This window comes from Danio rerio, chromosome 13, assembly GCF_052040795.2.
Source record: "Danio rerio strain M-AB ecotype USA chromosome 13, GRCz13ab, whole genome shotgun sequence".
Lineage (NCBI taxonomy): Eukaryota > Metazoa > Chordata > Actinopteri > Cypriniformes > Danionidae > Danio > Danio rerio.
Genome location: NC_141033.1, coordinates 35,671,994 through 35,690,429, shown reverse-complemented (window position 1 = coordinate 35,690,429; position 18,436 = coordinate 35,671,994). Strand labels below are relative to the sequence as shown.

The window sequence follows — 18,436 nt, the reverse complement described above, 5'->3', positions numbered from 1 at the left end:
TAGCCATTGACTTCCTTAGTATTTTCGTTCATACTATGCATGTCAGTGAATGCTTTGTTTTCAAAATTCTTCAGAACACCTGGTTTTGTGTTTAGCAGAGGAAACAAATTCAGAAATATTTGGAACCACTAAGTGTGTGTAAATGGTGAGGATATGTTCATTTTTGATTGAACTATCCCTTTAAGGTGGTTCACTTGCAGGTAAAAATAGCTCAAATATAGGTGTAACTCACACTGAAACGACAAAAATGATAAAACGCTCATGAGAAGGATGCAGTCCTATTTAAAATAAATGTAAAATTAAGAAATAATCATTAGATCCATAGCATTTGGGGCAGCAGAGCAACAGAAAAATGGGTGAAGAAGAAAAGAGATTAACAGCAAAAGCATTTTAAATATTGAGGTGAAGAATTAGTATCGTTTTTTTTTCCATTGAAAATTATACATCACCTATTATTGAATATTTACGAATGAACAGTAGATATTAAGAATCATGCAGTTTTAAAAATCTAATCACAATATCAACTTGCATAAGTAGTGATGACAGAAGATGTTTGTTGCAGACACATTCACACAATCGAGCTGCAGCTGGAGGTGACACGATTCTTACACCGCTGTGAAAGCTCTCCGTCTAAAACAGCAGTCGGCTCCACCTACACAGGAAACAGTGCTCCTCCCACTCTGTTTGGAAACAGCCCTATGAAGGTGGACGTGGCCTGTAAGGTAAGCTAAAAGAAAAAGCATGCTCCGTTTCGAAAGGAGCACCAGAATAACAACAGACATTTGGAAATATGTGTGGGGAAATCTTTTACTTTTACATGATGCTTCACATCATAGGTCTCAAACTAGATTCCTGGATGGCCACAGTTCTGTTTTGCTCCAAACCTAATCAAACACAGCTGACATCTAACCAATCATGGTGTTCAAGACTACTAGAGACTATTAAGCAGGTGTGTGTTGGAGGTGGTTGAAGCTAAACTATGCAGAGCTGCGGCTCTCCTGGAATTGAGTTTGAGACCATTGCTTTACATGATTTTTCTAGGTAGCATTTAAAACAATTCATCATTTATATGATAATACATTTCTATTCAAAGTGTGGAAACTGTATCAGAACTGATGTTTAAAGTAAATCTCTACATTTTGTTTTTTCCTGGTCTGTATTATGTTTTTGTTTGAAAGTGTTTAACTGTAAGTATTTCCTTGAATGCATTGCACAGATTTCATTTTGAGATGGTTGCTTGTTTTGACACTAGAGTAACAGTGTGTTCAGTGCTCATTCTGGGGTATGTGGGTGTGTTTGTTTAACATTTGACACAAAACTGACAAATGATCGTTTTTGTAATATTTGAACTGAATGTTTTTGCAGTCCTCTAATGCTGTATTCACACTGCATGGCGTAAAAATGAAAAAAAAAAATGTATTCAGTATCCTGATATATAATTTGGTTGTCCGTCAGGTCTTAAAAAGTCTTAAATTTAAAAAAAAAATTTTAGGCCTTAAAAAGGCTTAAGTTTACAGAAATATTGTGTTGTAGTAGGTCTTAGATCATTCTAAAAAGGACTTAATTTTAAAAGTTGTCGAAGTAATGTTACCTAATCAGGCCAACATCTATCCAACCACCAACAATCCACCTAAATAAATAAATAAATAAATAAATAAATAAATAAATAAATAAATATATATATATATATATATATATATATATATATAAGTTTTTTTATTGCAGAGATGTTTATTTCACAACAGCTGTAAGACAATTTACAGCAATCTTTTTTTAAATAAATTCCCAAATCAGGAAAAGAAAACTAAAAACAATTAAAAAAATTCCTCATGATAATAACAGCAATTTATCCCATGTACAAAAAAAAAAAAACAGAAGAAAGTGTTAGTGAACATAATATTATTAATAGGCATGAAACTTAAGGTCTTATAACAGAAACGCATTAGGTTGAATAAGAGTTTTCAATTGGACCAAAAGCAAACCAATATATTTTTTGATTATTTGTGTTTTTTTTTTGTTGTTGTAATAAATATACATTTAACATTTAAAATTGTAATTAAAAAAAAGAAGCGTTATGTTGAAAAAAAGGTTTAAGAGTTTTTTTGTTTTGACACATTAAAATATGTTGTTTAAGAAATGACTACATTTGTTTTTTTCCCAATTCCATTGGTCCAACTGGGTCATTACCAAAAATTCTTAGTGTTTAGTCCCATATAAGTCTAAAATCTCATTCATAATGCTCCTTAAAAGGTCTTAAAGTCTTCAATTTGACTTGATGAAGAAACCTGTATAACGCATCAGATTGTGAACAAAGTTTTAAAGTCGCTCAGTTTAGATTTTTTTGCTGTTTACACAAATGCAATATGATCCAGTTCAGTTTGCTTGTTTTTTGCTTGTTGCTTGTCAAAGGTTTAAGGTTGATATACTCACACACACACACACACACACACACACACACACACACACACACACACACATGAATACTGTGAAAATATTAGTAGGCTGTATTTAAAACAAGCATTTTCTATTGCAATATATTTTACACTCATCTCTGGTCTGCATGAATAATTTTTACACTGCATGTTTTGGATGTCTCCTTTGTCTGACATGCCCATTATAGGTTCTTTTCAGTCTGCTAATGAGCTGATGATCTGAATCAGGTGTGTTTGGTTAGGGAGACATGGAAAATGTGCAGAGCTGGTGGTCCTCCAGGAACGAGGTTGACAAACATGGCTTTACAGATATCAGCTGTGCTGCTTAATGTTTTTTGTGAAAGCTGTGACAACATTTTTGATGTAAAGAAACATTTCTCAAGGATTAATGTAAAGCAGATTTTTTGCTATTAGTTTTAACGTTTCTTTTTTAAAATAACTTAAACTTTGTTTAGAAAACAAAATTACTGACAAGAAAATTCTGAACAGAATAAAATCAAAATGATTTGACCTTGTAGTGTTGCTGTAGATGAAATCAGATTGAAACACACTGTGGCTGGATTTTGTGCAGGTGATGCTGGGAGGCAAGAACATCGAGGAAGGTTTTGGCATTGCATATCGAGTAATACAGGTGAGCAGTTCTGGCGCTCCACATAAAGCCCTGGTGTCATTCAGACATGACTCTGATTGCTGTTGTCGTTCTTGTGCTGCAGGATTTCCAGCTGGAGGCTCTGGCGGTCTACATCCGGGTGGGTCAGCGGCTGGTCCGGCAGCGGCAGTATTCCTCTGTGCGGCAGCTGCACAAATGTGTTGGAGAGTCTGGGACGGCCTCCAAACACGACTGTGACGCCATTGTGCTCAGCTGTGTGTCTGTGGCTGATAAGAGCCCTGCTGATGTGAGTCATCAACATAATGATCTCTGGGCTAATCGCACGCTATTAATAATGAATTCAATGATAATTACATTTGTAAATATTTCATGAAAAAGTATATGCTTATGTGCTTTATTTAGTGGTGAATATGTAATGTGTGTATTTAAATATAGTGTGTGTACTTTTTTGTGAAAGGTACTTTTGTGTAATTATGTATTTGTATAATATACTATATGGAATTAAATGTAGAAATTTAATAACAAATTATATATTACAAATATATAAATATATTACAAAAAAAGCAAAACTGTCCATATAAAAAAGACTAATTTAATTGCAGGTTTAAAATACTATATATATAGCTGTATATCAGCACTGTTGGGAGGCATGCATTGGCTCGAGGTTGTAGGTTGAGTGCCTTAGGCTATGTTCACACTGCAGGCCAAATGTGACCCAAATCTGATTTTTTTGCCAACATGTGCCTCAGCTCTCTTTTTGTCTTGATTAGCCCAAACCGCATGGAATCTGATCTTTTTAATTCAGATTTGTGCCACTTTCATATGCAGTGTTAAATCAGACACAGATCAGATGTTTTAGCAATGCGACCGCAGTGTGAACGGTTGTGTAGGATTTCATGTGAATTTACATGATCTTTGAGTGACATGCGTCATCATTCTGTGCTGCAATCATCATCTTCTACTCAGCAGAATAGTAGAATGACGCACAGGGCAATTAATTTACCACAGATGGTTGGTTGTTCCTTTTGAAAACAACTTTGAAGGCAAAACCGGTGCTTTTTAACCAATCAGGGGAGCATTTCCGAAAACTATGGATAGCCTGCTAAGGTTGCAAGGTCTGTCATTACAAACTTAGTTTGATGATTTGGCGTTTCCCAAATTCATCGCTTCAACGAACATTCGCAAACTGCGTCGCAAGTTTGTATGCTTACAACTACACCTCTGGAGCTGTAGTTAAATATTGTGTTTTATTCCCAGTTATCCCCCCTATGCCTTATTCGTTTAGAACATTCTAACATTTTAACTTAAAATGATTATTTTAAAAAATGCTTAAAAGTCATCACTCTTGGGTGTAATTTGCTTTTAAATTATTTTTACAGCGATCTTCCTATTGACAATTCATTACCTCTGAATTATAAGGTTCTGTCTGCGTTCTGAATGATTTGGAGATATTGAGCTTCAAAGATTTTGCATTCCAAAGCAATGTGTGTAACATAAATATATATATACATTTTTTTTTTTAATAAAAAGTCTTAAAATGTGAACAACTTATAAAAAACATCCATAATGTAAATACGTTGTCAATTAAAAAGAATATGTCAATAACTAAATTTTGACAAAAATTTCAGATAGAAGCATATAATTCCAAGGTGACTAATTGCGTTCTCTTCGCAGTGCACTTTAAAAACATTGTTATGGGCTCTATAGGTGACCTATTATTTAAAAGCAGAATTTATGTTACGTCTCCAAAGCTTGTGAAAACAAAAAACAGCATATGTAATGCTTTTAATTTATAGTTTATTTTATATTTTTAATTTATAGTTTTATTTATTAAGTATCTGTACTGTATATGACATGAGTCTGTTGGTTAGAACATTTTTTCAGTGGTTAACGTGTCAAATTGTAAAAGTAGAATTTTCAAAAAATAAATTAACAATATCCTCCTTAATAATTATTATCATCATCATCATCATCATCATCATCATCATTATTAATATTATAAAGCATGTGCGCAAAATACAATATAATTTGCACAAATGAAATCTGGGGTTCTTCTCTGAAGAAGTTGTTATTCCACCTCGTTTAGTGAACCATTGTGGGCGTTTTACATTATAACTAACGTGGTTTAAACGATGGATCTGCGACAGAGAAACACAGGTTTTGGGAAACACTTGTCACTACATCGTTCTTTTTCCAAACTATGCATTGTACTATAATAGTTCAGCCGTGAGTTACGTCGTTGTTTGGGAAACACACCCCTGGTTAACGATTGGGGCACAGGTTGAGAGTCAGACCTGAGAAAAAATCCAATTTGAGCACTAAGCTTTGCTGTGTGGACATAGCTTTAGTGCCGCAGCAGTACCAATATACACCCATATCGGTTATAGTGTGATAATGTGTTTATACAACAGTTTGACAGGATAATTGTGTATATCAAGAAGAAAATCAAACACGAAGCGTCTTAAAAACCCTTAAAAAAGACTTTTTTCCCCCATTTACATATATTCATAAAACATGCTATACGTATATACATTGTATATTACTATATAGAATTAATTTTTATAATATTCTTATATTTTATGAATAATGATTATTACAATAATGAATTATTTTGCTGCCTAATTTACAGGTTTAAATCTTTTTTTCTTTTGCCTAGGCTAAAGAACTCGAGACTCTGATTCTAGAGTGTAAGAATCCAGAAAACAAGGTGAGTTTTTATTTTTCATACTCTTTTTCTTTTAGAAGTGTTTTTTTCTCTTTCTCTCGTTCATCCACTTTTCTTTCTCTATCTGTGTAGATAAAGGCGTATCTGCAGTGCTCTAAGCTGAGGGCTGCGTATCTTCAGGCGGTGAAACTAAAACTTGTAAAAGCAACTCCACTGATACAAGAAGTGATGCGAGCAGCCGAGAGCTCAGGTGACTCTGTCATGCATGACATCTGCCGCCAGTGGCTCTCAGAGCATCAAGAGCCATCATCAAAACAAAGATAACCACTATCAATCCTGATTCTGATTGGTCACTGAAGTGTCCTGCTCTACTCTGATTGGCCAGAATCAGATTATAGGACAGGAAATCAATCACCTTTGTGCCACTTTTATAACATCATATTCATTCACATCGTAGTTTAGTTTAGAACCAGTCAAGCTCACAGAAAGAAAAAAAATAATCTGATGAAGGTTTGATTAAATGGCACAAGGCCTTTTAATCCATTGTACCATACTGGAAAGAAAACTATAATCTCTAACAGAGCTGGAACCGAATTCAGTACTACTTCAGTGTTGGACTGAGCTTTTTCTTCCTACCTCAGACTTAGTTTTCTCATCATATGTCAGAAAACCGATCACTGTGTCTAAATCTCATCCTAAAGGAACAAAGTCGCCGGCGTATTAATTCCTGTTTGGGTTCACGGTAAGTTTACTATGGTGTCACTGAAAATTAAGAATATAATCTTTATATTGGTCCTCATTCGGATGTGGTTGGACTACAAGAAACAGTATTAAAAGGGAATTTAGAAGGTGTGATCAAAGATATTATGATGAGCAAGCTCTAATCATAAATACTGTAAAAAAGGGACACAGCAATTTGAAAAATACTGTATCAGTGAAATATTGCTTATGTGTTTGACCCTACAGTCGGATTATGAGCGTCTGCGCGTATGTGTGTGTTTGTGTGTTGAAACTCTCTGACCCTCATGTAATTTGTAATATAAAGTTGAATCTGTGCGTTTGTGTAAATGTTGTGTAAAGTAAATCTCTTTAAAAAATGGACAGGGCGTTCACTCTGTTTTAGGGACATGTTAAATGTATTGTTCACTCAAAAATGAAAGGTCTTGTCATTAGTTATTCATCTCCATGTCATTTCAACCCTATACAAAGACAATTATATTTGGGACAGACGTCCAGGCAGACGTCCAAGACGTCCAAGGCAGACGTCATTGGAGAAAAATGAATTCACGGTATGAGGGAAAATGTATTTAGAGCTGTGGAGAAATGAAGAGACCACTGAATTTCTCTAAAACATTTTTCTATGAATAAAGTGACAAGGAGGCATTTACAGACATGTTTAAATTAATTTTTAGCCAATGCAATACTAATAGAGTTAAGAAATCAATATTTGGTGGAATAACCCTGATTTTTCACAGCTAAAACATGTTACATCTTTCTAGGACAAAAAAAAAAGTTAAATTTATTAAAAATTATTAAACTTAAATTACATAAAATGTCTTATCTTTTAATTTAAATTTGTAACACCAGATTGCTATAGAATAAACAAATCCTTACCTTTTAAATCAAAAGAAAATAATTCTGAAATTATCTCTTAATTTACCCCTATAATTGTATGCATGTACAGTATGTATCTGCACACAGGTGATTAAATGATGACAATTTTCATTTTTGAATGGAAAAATCCCTTTAAAGTGCTATTGTTTATTTTATTATTTTATTTTGAGAATAGAAAAAGACATGAAATAAATCTGCTCGCAAGGTCTATGCACATATTACAATGTATGCGACTGTTACAGACACTTTGCCAAAGAGACTGTATTAAATTCATTCAATCAGGGTGACAAATGTCAGCAAATGTACACTGAAGGGAGATATTAATTAAAACAGTAATTAAATTATATTTGTCTATCCAAAAATACTGACTTCTTATCTAACTAAATAAATGATTTCAGTTTTTTAGAATAATGTTTCATTTTTAAAACTTTTATTATTTTAATAATGACTCATCATTTGTTAATATTTCCTTGTGTATTTGTATTATTTAGCAAATGAAATAAAAAATACAAAAATGACACATTTTGTTTTGTCACTGTATATATTTAAATATTCGTCTCTGATTATGAATGTACCACAGTAGTCAAAAGCACATCTGTATAAAAGATTTCAATATGCAGCTTCATGTGAGAATACTGAGATGAGAATTAAAGCAGCGTTCAAAATACCAACACAATAAAACACGTTTTAAAATGCCTTACAGAGAGTTCCAGAGTAAAACCAACTCAAAACGTGCTTGTCACAAAGGCATTATAGAAGAAAATTGTAGGTTGTGCAACTGAAAGCCAATACAAAAACAAATACCTAACGAAAACCAAACAAATATCTAACGAAAGACATGAAAAATGATCGCTGAAAATGTTTGAGAATTAAGCATGGAGAAATAAAGCAGGTCAAATGAACGTTTCAGTCCCACTCGATGCCTAATAATTCACAGCTTACATCCCACAGTTTGCGCGCCGTTTCCTCGCTCCGTCCCTGAGGGGCCACAAAAGCAGGAGCGCAGTCACTGTGTGGGAGAGAAAGAGAGCGTCAACTGTGTGCCAATACCAAAGACACCATAAATTATTCAGCAGCTACAGTACAGGACAATATCTTTATTAAATTATGCAGGGCTCGAGGATAGCTGAGGAGTTTCCTGCTGGCCCAGCGGTTCAAATTTGAACTTGGCTTGATACAATAGTTTCTATTTTCATTATTTTTAAACATGTAACTAGTAATTTCTAGTGAATACGCTTAATATGATCTGAGTGACATTTCACAATTGTTGATTTTTCTAAGAAATGTTTACATTTAACCCATTTCCAACCGTTAAATAAATAGTTCACCCAAAGATGTAAATTCTGTCATCATTGAATCATCCTTCTGCTTTTCCAAACCTGTTTGAGTTTCTTTCTTCTGTTGAACACGAAGATATATTGAAGAATGTTGGGGAAAAAAGCAGCCATTGATTTCCATTGTATTTTTGTTCCTAACTTCCTACTATGGATGTCAATGGCTGCTTTTTTCTACATTCTTCAGAGTATCTTGTTTTGTGTTCAACATTTTCAAGTGAACTATTCCTTAACAAGGAAACTGGCCAAAATTGGTATTTTTACATAATTAGTTTCAAGCCAATAATTTTCATAAAACAAGATGAGGAAAGAAACCTCAAGACATTTCATTTGGAAATCCAGTGATAACCATTCTATTATAAAAAAAACCCACGGCTAAAAAAAAAAAAAGAAACTATGCCTGACAACCTTATCAGTGAGCAGGCTTCCAGGCACTACAGTATTTGGTGTCAGAATAGGCAAAGGTGCCCATTTGTGATAGTTTGGTTAAGGAAAATTGTGATAATTGTGCAGTGGAACCTGGGATGTATTATTCACTGTGACTGTAGGGCCACAGTGCAACAAATCACCAGCAGCTACAACAGGGGTGACCAGGTTAAAGTGTCACAGTGTGAAGTATATTGCAGTCTTTTGTGTATGGGCCTCACATCAAAGGCTGAACATGACATTTTAGGCCCCTTGTCACAGAAACAAAATCCATAACTGCTGTTAGGCTTCTGTATATTGTTCCAGAGACTAGCTAATTCAGCGAATTGCTTTTGGCTGCTGTTTCATGGTATAAAGGATGTCTTAAGTAGATGTCCATAATGTGATGGCATCAAAACAAATATAAACACATTTTAATGGTAGTGTAGGCTAGACTTCTACATTTAACACTCCCTGATTATTTCTCTTTATCTTTACTATATAGTATGGAAGTACGCAAATTTGAATGCAGCCTAGCACTCTATAGAGCAGGGGTCTCAAACTCAATTTACCTGGGGGCCGCAGGAGGCAAAGTCTGGGTGAGGCTGGGCCGCATAAGGGATTTCACAAAAAAAAGTCTTCAAATGTCATTATTAACAGTTTTAATTATTTCTTCTGAACATGAAGTGTCCTGAACATTAATAGAACATTGAGTGAAGATTATGAACAGTTCTTCTAAACATGGCATCTTTTGCCTACTTCTTGCTGCCAGAGACTTGACAGCGCTTCTTCTCACAAATCTGAACCACATTTTACTTCAGAGCGGAAGCAGTTGAGACCCTCAGTATGGCTTGAAGATGATCATCATTAAGTCCAGACCTGTCTAGACTCACTCAAAACTTCCATTCCCTTACCTAAAAAAAGGCGTATATATGTATAAATAAAACACCCCCACCCCACTCCAGTCACATCAGTCTGTACCAGTCTGTATCTACCTATAATATATATAAGATGCAGGCTGTAGCTAGGTAGCTAAGTGGCAGGCAGGGGCGGGAACAGCTTACCTTGGTTCTGGCTTGCGCGAGTTCCCTCCTTCCCGCCCGTCACAGCGTCTAACAAAGGGGCGGTGTGCGTGGTGACGTCACCGGCATCCCCGCCCCTTTGTTTGCACGGCGGGCGGGGAATGCCAGTGACCGCTGTGTACGGATAGAATCAGCGGAGCGGGGAGCGCTCTCTCTCCCCGCTCCGCTGATTCTGTCAGTGTACAGCGGTCGGCGCGGGCCACAAAATATTGCACTGAGGGCCGCAAATGGCCCGCGGGCCGCGAGTTTGAGACCCCTGCTATAGACCCTTTTCACAAGAGTGTTATGACATGTTTAATGGTCATCAGCATCTTAAATCCTTGAATTTTTTAAATATATATATATTTTTTTTACCCATATAAGCATTTATATGTATTTATGTATGTATTTTATCATCTTTGCGTTAAATAACAAATGTTTCTAATGCACGTTTATGGGGCAGGACAGTAAATATGACGTTGTTTTCTTGTCTGGCTGCCGTTATCAGTCTCAAACTATTTTCATTTTTCTGAAAGTCTTGATAACACCATTGTGGAGCTTTTTTTTCATTATTTTAGCAAAAAGGGTTGTAAAAAAATTGTTGCACTTCCATTCACTGCGCTCAAAGGTAATGCGACTATGATGACCTCCGCTACTGAGAAACCTGGAAATGTGAAAAGGGTCCATTTTATATTGTATGCACTACTATGTAAAAGTTGAGAACTGCTGTTTTAATAACCGCACCCTTGCTGATACAGTTTATTAATATCCAGCATGTGTTAAATAATGTGTGTCTTCCATGACAAGCGTTCTGGAGTTTGCCGTACCTGAAATGTTTGCCTGAGATTGACTGGAGCTCCTCAGCGACGGCGCAGTAGATGGAGGTCTGAGCGCCTTCTTTCGGGGATTTCAGGAACATCGAGAAGAAAGCGAACAGCAGGGACATCAGCGTAGAATGACGCACCAGCTCTGACCTCACCGTTCCAGGATGCACAGAGTTCACAGTCACATTCGACCCTGATCATCACATACAAGTCAAACTCACATTTTCTGCAGGTACCATTTCAGTTATTCATGTCGAATCATTATTTGAGTTACCCTGGAGTCTGCGCGCCAGCTCACGAGTGAAAAGCACGTTAGCGAGTTTGCTCTGGCAGTAGGCAAGTCCGCTGTTGTAGCTGCCCTGACTGTGCAGGTCGTGGAATCGAATCCACCCGAAGTTATGTGCCAGGGAGGAAACGACCACGATTCGTGAAGGAGCGCTACGCTTCAGCAGACCAATGAGGAGATACGTCAGCAGGTAGTGACCTGGATGAAAAAAAGGATTATTTACAATATTTTTGTCATAATTTTTATATGCTGAAATGTGCTCATGTAATGCTAGTTTTATTTTATTTTTTGGTCATTTGTTAATATACAGTTGAAGTCAAAATTATTAGCCCCCTGTATAAATTTTTTTCCCAATTTCTGTTGATTTTTCAACAAATTTCTAATCATAACAGTTTTAGTAATTCATTTCTAATAACTGGTTTATTTTATCTTTGCCATGATGACAGTACATAATATTTTACTAAATATTTTTCAAGAAACTTCTATACAGCTTAAAGTGAAATTTACAGGCTTAACTAGGTTAATTAGGTTAAGCAAGTCATTGTATAATGATGGATTGTTCTGTAGACTATCAAAAAAATAAAGTGCTCAATAGGGCTAATAATATTGACCTTAAAAAATGACTCAATAAAAAAAGGCTTTTATTCTAGACAAAATAAAACAAGTAAGACTTTCTCCAGAAGAAAACATTAGGAAATACTGTGAAAAATTTATTTGAGAAATATTTGAAAAACAACAAAAAAAAGGCTGATAATTTTGACTTTAACTGTATATTTTTAATACCTCATTTGAGTTTAAATGTATGATCTTTCTATTCCTAATGCTGTTGGCGACCAAATTCTTATTTTAATTATATGACTTTAATAAAATTCTTTTGTTTAAATGCACTAAAATATATTATCTATAACACTGAGAAATTGATGTAACAGAGGCCAGTTAGCGAAGTGCTATGCAGGTAAACTTCACTCCTCTGACCTCCAAAGTTGCTCTAGCAACAGACACTAAAGGTCATGGTCTTTAGCCTCCTTTTACAGCAACCGACTCCCATGCAAAGAATCACCGGTTCGATCCCCTCTCAGATTGGGTTGTGTGCGGTAGGATTGGTGAGGTACATGTGGGGACTCGTCCTGGATGGGGTGAGTAATGAAGGCCAGCTAGTAAAGTGCTATGCAGGTAAACCTCACTCCTCTGACCTCAAAGAGATCATGGTCTTTAGCCTCCTTGTTAGAGCAACCGACTCTCCCATGCAAAGAATCGCTAATTTGTTCCCGGCTCAGACTGGGTTAGTTGCAGTAGGACCGGTGGGTTACATAGATTAAAAAAAATCTATATAATAATTTTTTTAATATACATTTAAAAATATATTTTTAATAGTTTTAGCTTTATTTCAGGAAACAAAATTGATTTTGAAAGTTTTTTAAGGTTTAATTATCAACAACACTGGAAGCTTCCATCTTAGGTCAATTCTGAAACTGTGAACTTTAATATTTCTCTAAATATCTTAATAATGCCATGCAAAAACATACCTATTACCTGAAAGTTATCACTAAATCACATCTTAAATAGGCGTCCTAAAATAATTATTGTCTGTAGTGTTGTAGTCTCAGCTTCAGATGTCACGGCAAGCAACGGCCATGGACCTTTGACTAAATGTCTGATACATATGGCACACTTTCCTGGAATACTTTCGCCATCGTCCTCTGATTTGCTTAAATATACAGGATTACTTAGAGTGGAGTGTGCAGCAATCTTCATCACCTGGAAGTAAGACTGAGCGAATGAAAAAGCTGCCAATCTATGTTTATATTGATGAAATGGCTCATTAATTAACCTATAACTTTCTGAGACAGTCATGAATCAGTGATTTTCTGCCTGCACAGCTGTCTGTTATTGTGAGGATAACTGTGTGACGATGAGCATTTATCAATTTGACTTAAATTCTAGATTATTAAAAAGTATACAATACTCGCTGTTCCACCTGTGATGTCAACAAACACGCAGGTATGCTTATATTCTTGCTTTTTTCTAATGGTAGTGAAAACCGTTAAATATTGTGTCTTTTTGCTCACGAAGATCAGAGAAACACATCATTCAGATTGGTAACTGTTTTTTATGTGGATGAGGAATGATGCTGCTATTCTGAGGACAGTTCCACTCTCCAAAACAGTGCAGCACGAAATGAAACGTGATTGATTGATTAACCATTCAGTCGGACCAAGTTGGCCAAAGTTCCCAGAACTTCAGCCATCAGTCTAAAGTTGGCGACATGAGAATAGCAGTGTTATGGCCATTTTTTTTTTTTTTTACAGTAATGCAGCAATGTTTCTTACAGGGATAGCTCACCCAAAAATACTAATTAGCACTTTTTGCTCACCCTCAAGTGGTTCCAAACATTTATGTGTTTCTTTTGTATGTTGTGCACAAAAGAAGACATTTTGAAGAAATCAAATAGATTCGTAGCAGGAACAGCAAATCCTATAAGTCAAATAACAGGTTTACAGTCTCTTCACAATATCTTCTTGTGTGTCCAATCAGGAAAGAAACTCTTGAAGGTTTGTGACAAGTGAAGAGAGAGTGCATTATGACAGTTTTCAGTTTTGGGTGAACTACCCCTTTAATTTATACAAAAAAATCATGTCTCACTTTGCTATTTAATACAGATACAGATAAATACAACTATTATTAAAACTCACCAAGATGATTGACCCCGATCTGCATCTCAAATCCATCAGCAGTTTTCATATAAGGACACATCATGACACCAGCATTGTTGATGAGGATGTGCAGGTGATCCACCTCTGAATGAAGAAAAAAAAAAGTATTAACTGTAAATAAACTCAAATATCTGAGGGTTATCTACAGTTTGCCATTTCTGGTGGTCATAAATCAGCACCTCTGAGGAATCTCTGTGCGAAGGCTCTGATGGAGCAGCAGTCCGCCAGGTCTAGCTCTCGCACCTCCACTTTTGCTCCTCCCACTCTTGTGCGGATCTCCGCCGCCGCCTCCTCTGCTTTCTCCAAATCCCGACACGCTAGAATCACTCGAGCTCCTGGAGGAACAACAGCGAGACCATCAATCTGTATTTACAACCGCCTTACAATTTAAAATGATTTAAGTAGTCATTTCTGGAAAAAACAAGTTGTTCAGGATTCACTTGGACTGACCTCGAGAAGCCAAATCCAGAGCTGTTTCTTTTCCAATTCCTGAGTTTGCTCCTGTGACCAATGCAACTTTTCCATCTAACCGCACTGTGGATCGACATGATCCTCCTGCGGCGTATTTCCTGCGTAAATGTTGTGAAATCTGTCAGCTTTTTTCTAAAGACACTCAAAATGAGTTCCAAGTATTAGAATAAGCTTCATCATCAATCAATCAACAAAGCAAGAGACAACAGTCACCCATCATCCCAACCATCATCCCTCCCCCGGGTCCTGTTTCAGTAAGGAGGTCCAACCAACTCGGAGTTTAAACTTGAACTTGACTTATGAGAGATTAAAAAGTTTAATCTCAGAGTTTTCTGTTCAGAACAGCTGATCTGAGTTAGGTCAATCAAGTCTGAGTAGACTAAATCAGAGTTAAGCGGGCACAACGCGACTATAAAAAGGCATTATCAATGGAGTGCAGGTATTACGAGTCACCATGACAACATCTGAAAAAAAAAAAAAAAAAAAAGAGAGATCAGCATTTCTTTCTCCAGCTGAACTTGATGTGCTCATGCAAAGTTAAAGCAAATCTGAGCATATATTTAAAAAAAAAAAGCAACACCACTGCATCAGCCAAACAGAGACAGGTAGTGTGGGAAAATATAGGTGCTCAAGTTAATACACAAGTTTACATTTAAAATGATTAAAGTATGTAAATATTTAAGTATAATAAAAGAATACGTAATGTAATGTGTGAGGTTTATTGACTTATCTCTTGAAACGTGGGGAATTGGCTGTAGTTTTGAAGGTATTTCAGATGTAATTGCATTAAATTACTTAAAATAGGCAACTGCATAGTTTCTACAGTGGCGCAGTAGGTTGTGCTGTCGCCTCACAGCAAGAAGGTCGCTGGTTCGAACCTCGGCTCAGTTGCCGTTTCTGTGTGGAGTTTATATGTTCTCCCTGCCTTCGTGTGGGTTTCCTCCGGGTGCTCTGGTTTTCCCCACAGTCCAAAGACATGCGGTACAGGTGAATTGGGTAGGCTAAATTGTCCGTAGTGTATGAGTGTGTGTGGATGTTTCCCAGAGATGGGTTGCGGCTGGAAGGGTATCCGCTGCATAAAAACTTGCTGGATAAGTTGGCGGTTTATTCCGCTGTAGCGACCCCAGATTAATAAAGGGACTAAGCCGACAAGAAAATGAATGAATGAATGAATGAATAGTTTCTACAACAAATTTGACAAAATAAGAATGCAGATAACCTTAACTTAATGTTCAGTGGAAATGTTTAATTTAAGGCTTCCAGTTTTACACATGTTGATCGGTTTAAGATTCAATTTCTAAAATTGAGTTTTTAAAAGTCCACTTGTTATTAAGCGCACTTTTTTATTAAGTTGTCGAGGTTGATATGACATTTAGAATCTAAGCAGTACTAAAAAAATGTTTTTAGAAAGAGTAATAATCCCAATTATTTAGTTACAGTACATGTCACTGTTGATGGTCAGTGAATTTAAGATAATTATTCATTAAAAAAAGGACTAGCCATTCTTATAACTTTGTTATTTGTGTGACTGAAATGTAGTCCATGAATGGCTAAGGTGAGAAATACTGCTTTATCTTTAAAACAGGGGAGAAGACCGGCAGAAACTCAGAGTTTAGAGAATAAAACCTGCTCCTGACTCCTGCTTTCTCGAGTTTGACCCAGAGTTTCTCTCATTTCAGAGTTAACATGCTCTGAGTTTTCACTTAACCTGCTTTCTGAAACGGGGCCCTGGTCTGCTAGCAGATCATGTTTAATACCCTTTTCCTCAAGAGTTTTCATTTGACCAAACCAATGATTCCCCAACAGCCTAAGTTGACCTTTTTCTTGGATGGCTCCTAAATACTCGAATTCAGGGGTGGCCAATCCTGTTCCTGGAGATCTACCTTCCTGCAGATTTCAGTTGCAACCCTTATCAAACACACCTGTCTGTAATTATCAAGTGGATTTCAGGTCCTAATTAATTGGTTCAGGTGGGTTTGATCAGGGTAGGAGCTAAACTGTACAGGAAGGTAGATCTCCAGGAACAGGATTTAGCACTCCTGCTCTAATTGGCCTTTTTTTGGACCTTTCCTAAACACCTGCATCCATTATCTAATGCAGGGATGGGCAAACTTGATCCTCGAGGGCCGGTGTCCCTGCAGAGTTTTGTTCCAACACTAGTCAAACACACCTAAACAAACTAATCACTGTCTTAAGGATCACTAGAATCTATAAGCAGGTGTGTTTGATTAGAATAGGAGCTAAACTGTGCAGGACACCGGCCCTCCAGGACCGAGTTTGCCCACCCCTGATCTAATGGGTCATCCCAACCGCTTATTATATTGGTGGAATATAGCTCATATTCAATGATCCTTTTTGGCAGATGCAGGTGTTCACTTATCTTAACCCTCTCATTAACCTTAGTCACCTTAGCTGAACTACTGGTGTTTAGCATCTCTTAACTGACATCTTTAAAAAACACTTTCAGATACCCATGATGATGCATTAAACGTGCATATTGATCATTGATTAATAACAACTGAATATTCATCATTAAACAAATAGATATGGGGTGGCGCAGTGGGTAGCACTGCTGCATCACAGCAAGAAGGTCACTGGTTCGAGCCTCGGCTGTGCCAGTAGGCATTTCTGTGAAGAGTTTGGATGTTCTCCCCGTATTGGTGTGGGTTTCCTGCAGGTGCTCCGGTTTTCCCTACAGGTCCAAAGACATGTGGTATATGTGAATTGGGTAAGCTGAACTTTCCGTAGTGTATGTGTGTGAATGAGTGTGTATGGGTGTTTCTCAGTGATAGGTTGCAGCTGGAAGGACATCCACTGCGTACAACATGCTGGATAAATTGGTGGTTCATTCCGCTGTGGTGACCCCAGATTAATAAAGGGACTAAGCCGAAAAAAAAATTAATAAATGAATGATAAAAACTCAACATAAACATTACAATTTAATAACAACCATCTGCATATAGTCTACATTGAATTATTTTATGTAACTGACGAAGGACAGTTAAACTCGAGGTGTAACTCCGCCTCATCACATCGGGTGTGCTTTATTTTCTAGTATATTTCTTGTTCATCCATCCAGCATGCCTGTCAAGACACTCGTCCCACGCAGAAAGCGATCGCCAATCCATCAGAGCCAATGAAGCAGCGCGGTTAGCAGAGGGGCGGGGTGGCTCCGCCTATACTGTCATTCTATTGGTCGATTTCTGGAGCAGATCATGTCAAGTGGAGGCGGGTCCGCAACGGGACAACCTTAATCAATATCCAGCGCGTTCTACATCCAAATAATAAAAGCATTGTTGATGCGTAATGTAACGTAATGTAGATTACGTAGAAATTCGAGTTCAGATGTGATCGTTTAATACCATTACAGGACCCTGCACGGGGCTGTACGCTTCAGTGGTGGCTGTGGTTTCTGCTTTAGTCTTTTACATCATGTTTTCATCCCAACTGGACACTGTGCTCGTTTCACCACAGATTGAATGTATTGCTAGTATAGTCGTTCATCATATCATAATGTCATTTTCATATCTCTCATGCTATAAACGACATGACTTACCTGATCTGAGGAGAAAGCAGCCTTAAAATCAGCGCGACGAGCCCTAAACCCGCCGCGAACGCCACGAGCGCGAGCATCATGACACTGCTGCTGCTGCTGTAACTGTACTGTACTCCAGTCTGTCTCTGTCCGTCCGAATGTGTTCAGCAGCCTCCCACTCACATCTACAGCTGTGCTCCCGGGGAATGATGGGATTGTAGTTTTCATTGTCTGCACCTGCACAAAAATGTTTCCTGAATGGTCATTAATTTGTTGCTGAAAATGATTGTAAATATTTTATTATTAAATATTATATTTGCAATAAACTACATGCTGTTTTATTGACATGTGTTGGGCCTTATTTTAATTATTGATATGTAGTAATAATGTATTTTTTCCTTCGCGTGTTTGTGTGAGAAAGTTTGCAGTATGCAACAACAAATAGAAAACAACAAAATGAATATAATTTAAAGTGAAATTGAAAC

General features: G+C 36.9%; 2 protein-coding genes across 6 annotated transcripts in view; one reads left to right on the top strand and one right to left on the bottom strand.

Annotated features, from left to right (window-relative positions):
* zfyve26 (zinc finger, FYVE domain containing 26) overlaps positions 1 to 7,082 on the top strand; it is a 48,398-nt gene extending 41,316 nt beyond the window's left edge. For 3 of the 4 annotated variants that reach the window (XM_087277518.1, XM_087277517.1, XM_087277516.1), the window contains 5 exons: positions 563 to 722; positions 3,004 to 3,063; positions 3,146 to 3,328; positions 5,699 to 5,749; positions 5,840 to 6,808. In XM_087277518.1, the coding sequence (XP_087133644.1) occupies positions 563 to 722; positions 3,004 to 3,063; positions 3,146 to 3,328; positions 5,699 to 5,749; positions 5,840 to 6,031 (646 nt within the window). In that variant the 3' untranslated portion in view covers positions 6,032 to 6,808. Of the gene's footprint in view, positions 1 to 562; positions 723 to 3,003; positions 3,064 to 3,145; positions 3,329 to 5,698; positions 5,750 to 5,839 lie in introns of all 4 variants that reach the window. The other variant, NM_001305560.1, reaches the window with a different exon arrangement.
* Positions 7,083 to 7,843: 761 nt separating this feature from the next.
* On the bottom strand, positions 7,844 to 18,122 carry rdh12 (retinol dehydrogenase 12). 2 transcript variants are annotated; one of them, XM_087277786.1, is made up of 7 exons: positions 16,727 to 18,113; positions 14,396 to 16,105; positions 14,125 to 14,280; positions 13,925 to 14,029; positions 11,220 to 11,429; positions 10,949 to 11,138; positions 7,844 to 8,330 (listed from the first exon to the last, which is right to left on the bottom strand). In XM_087277786.1, the coding sequence occupies exons 4-7, from the start codon at positions 13,986 to 13,988 to the stop codon at positions 8,228 to 8,230; spliced, it is 567 nt and encodes a 188-aa protein (XP_087133912.1). In that variant the 5' UTR covers positions 13,989 to 14,029; positions 14,125 to 14,280; positions 14,396 to 16,105; positions 16,727 to 18,113; the 3' UTR covers positions 7,844 to 8,227. The 2 variants fall into 2 exon arrangements, with proteins under 2 accessions (XP_087133912.1, NP_001002325.2); NM_001002325.2 differs by having other exon boundaries at positions 7,849 to 8,330; positions 14,396 to 14,514; positions 17,973 to 18,122.
* Between the last annotated feature and the right edge of the window lie 314 nt (positions 18,123 to 18,436).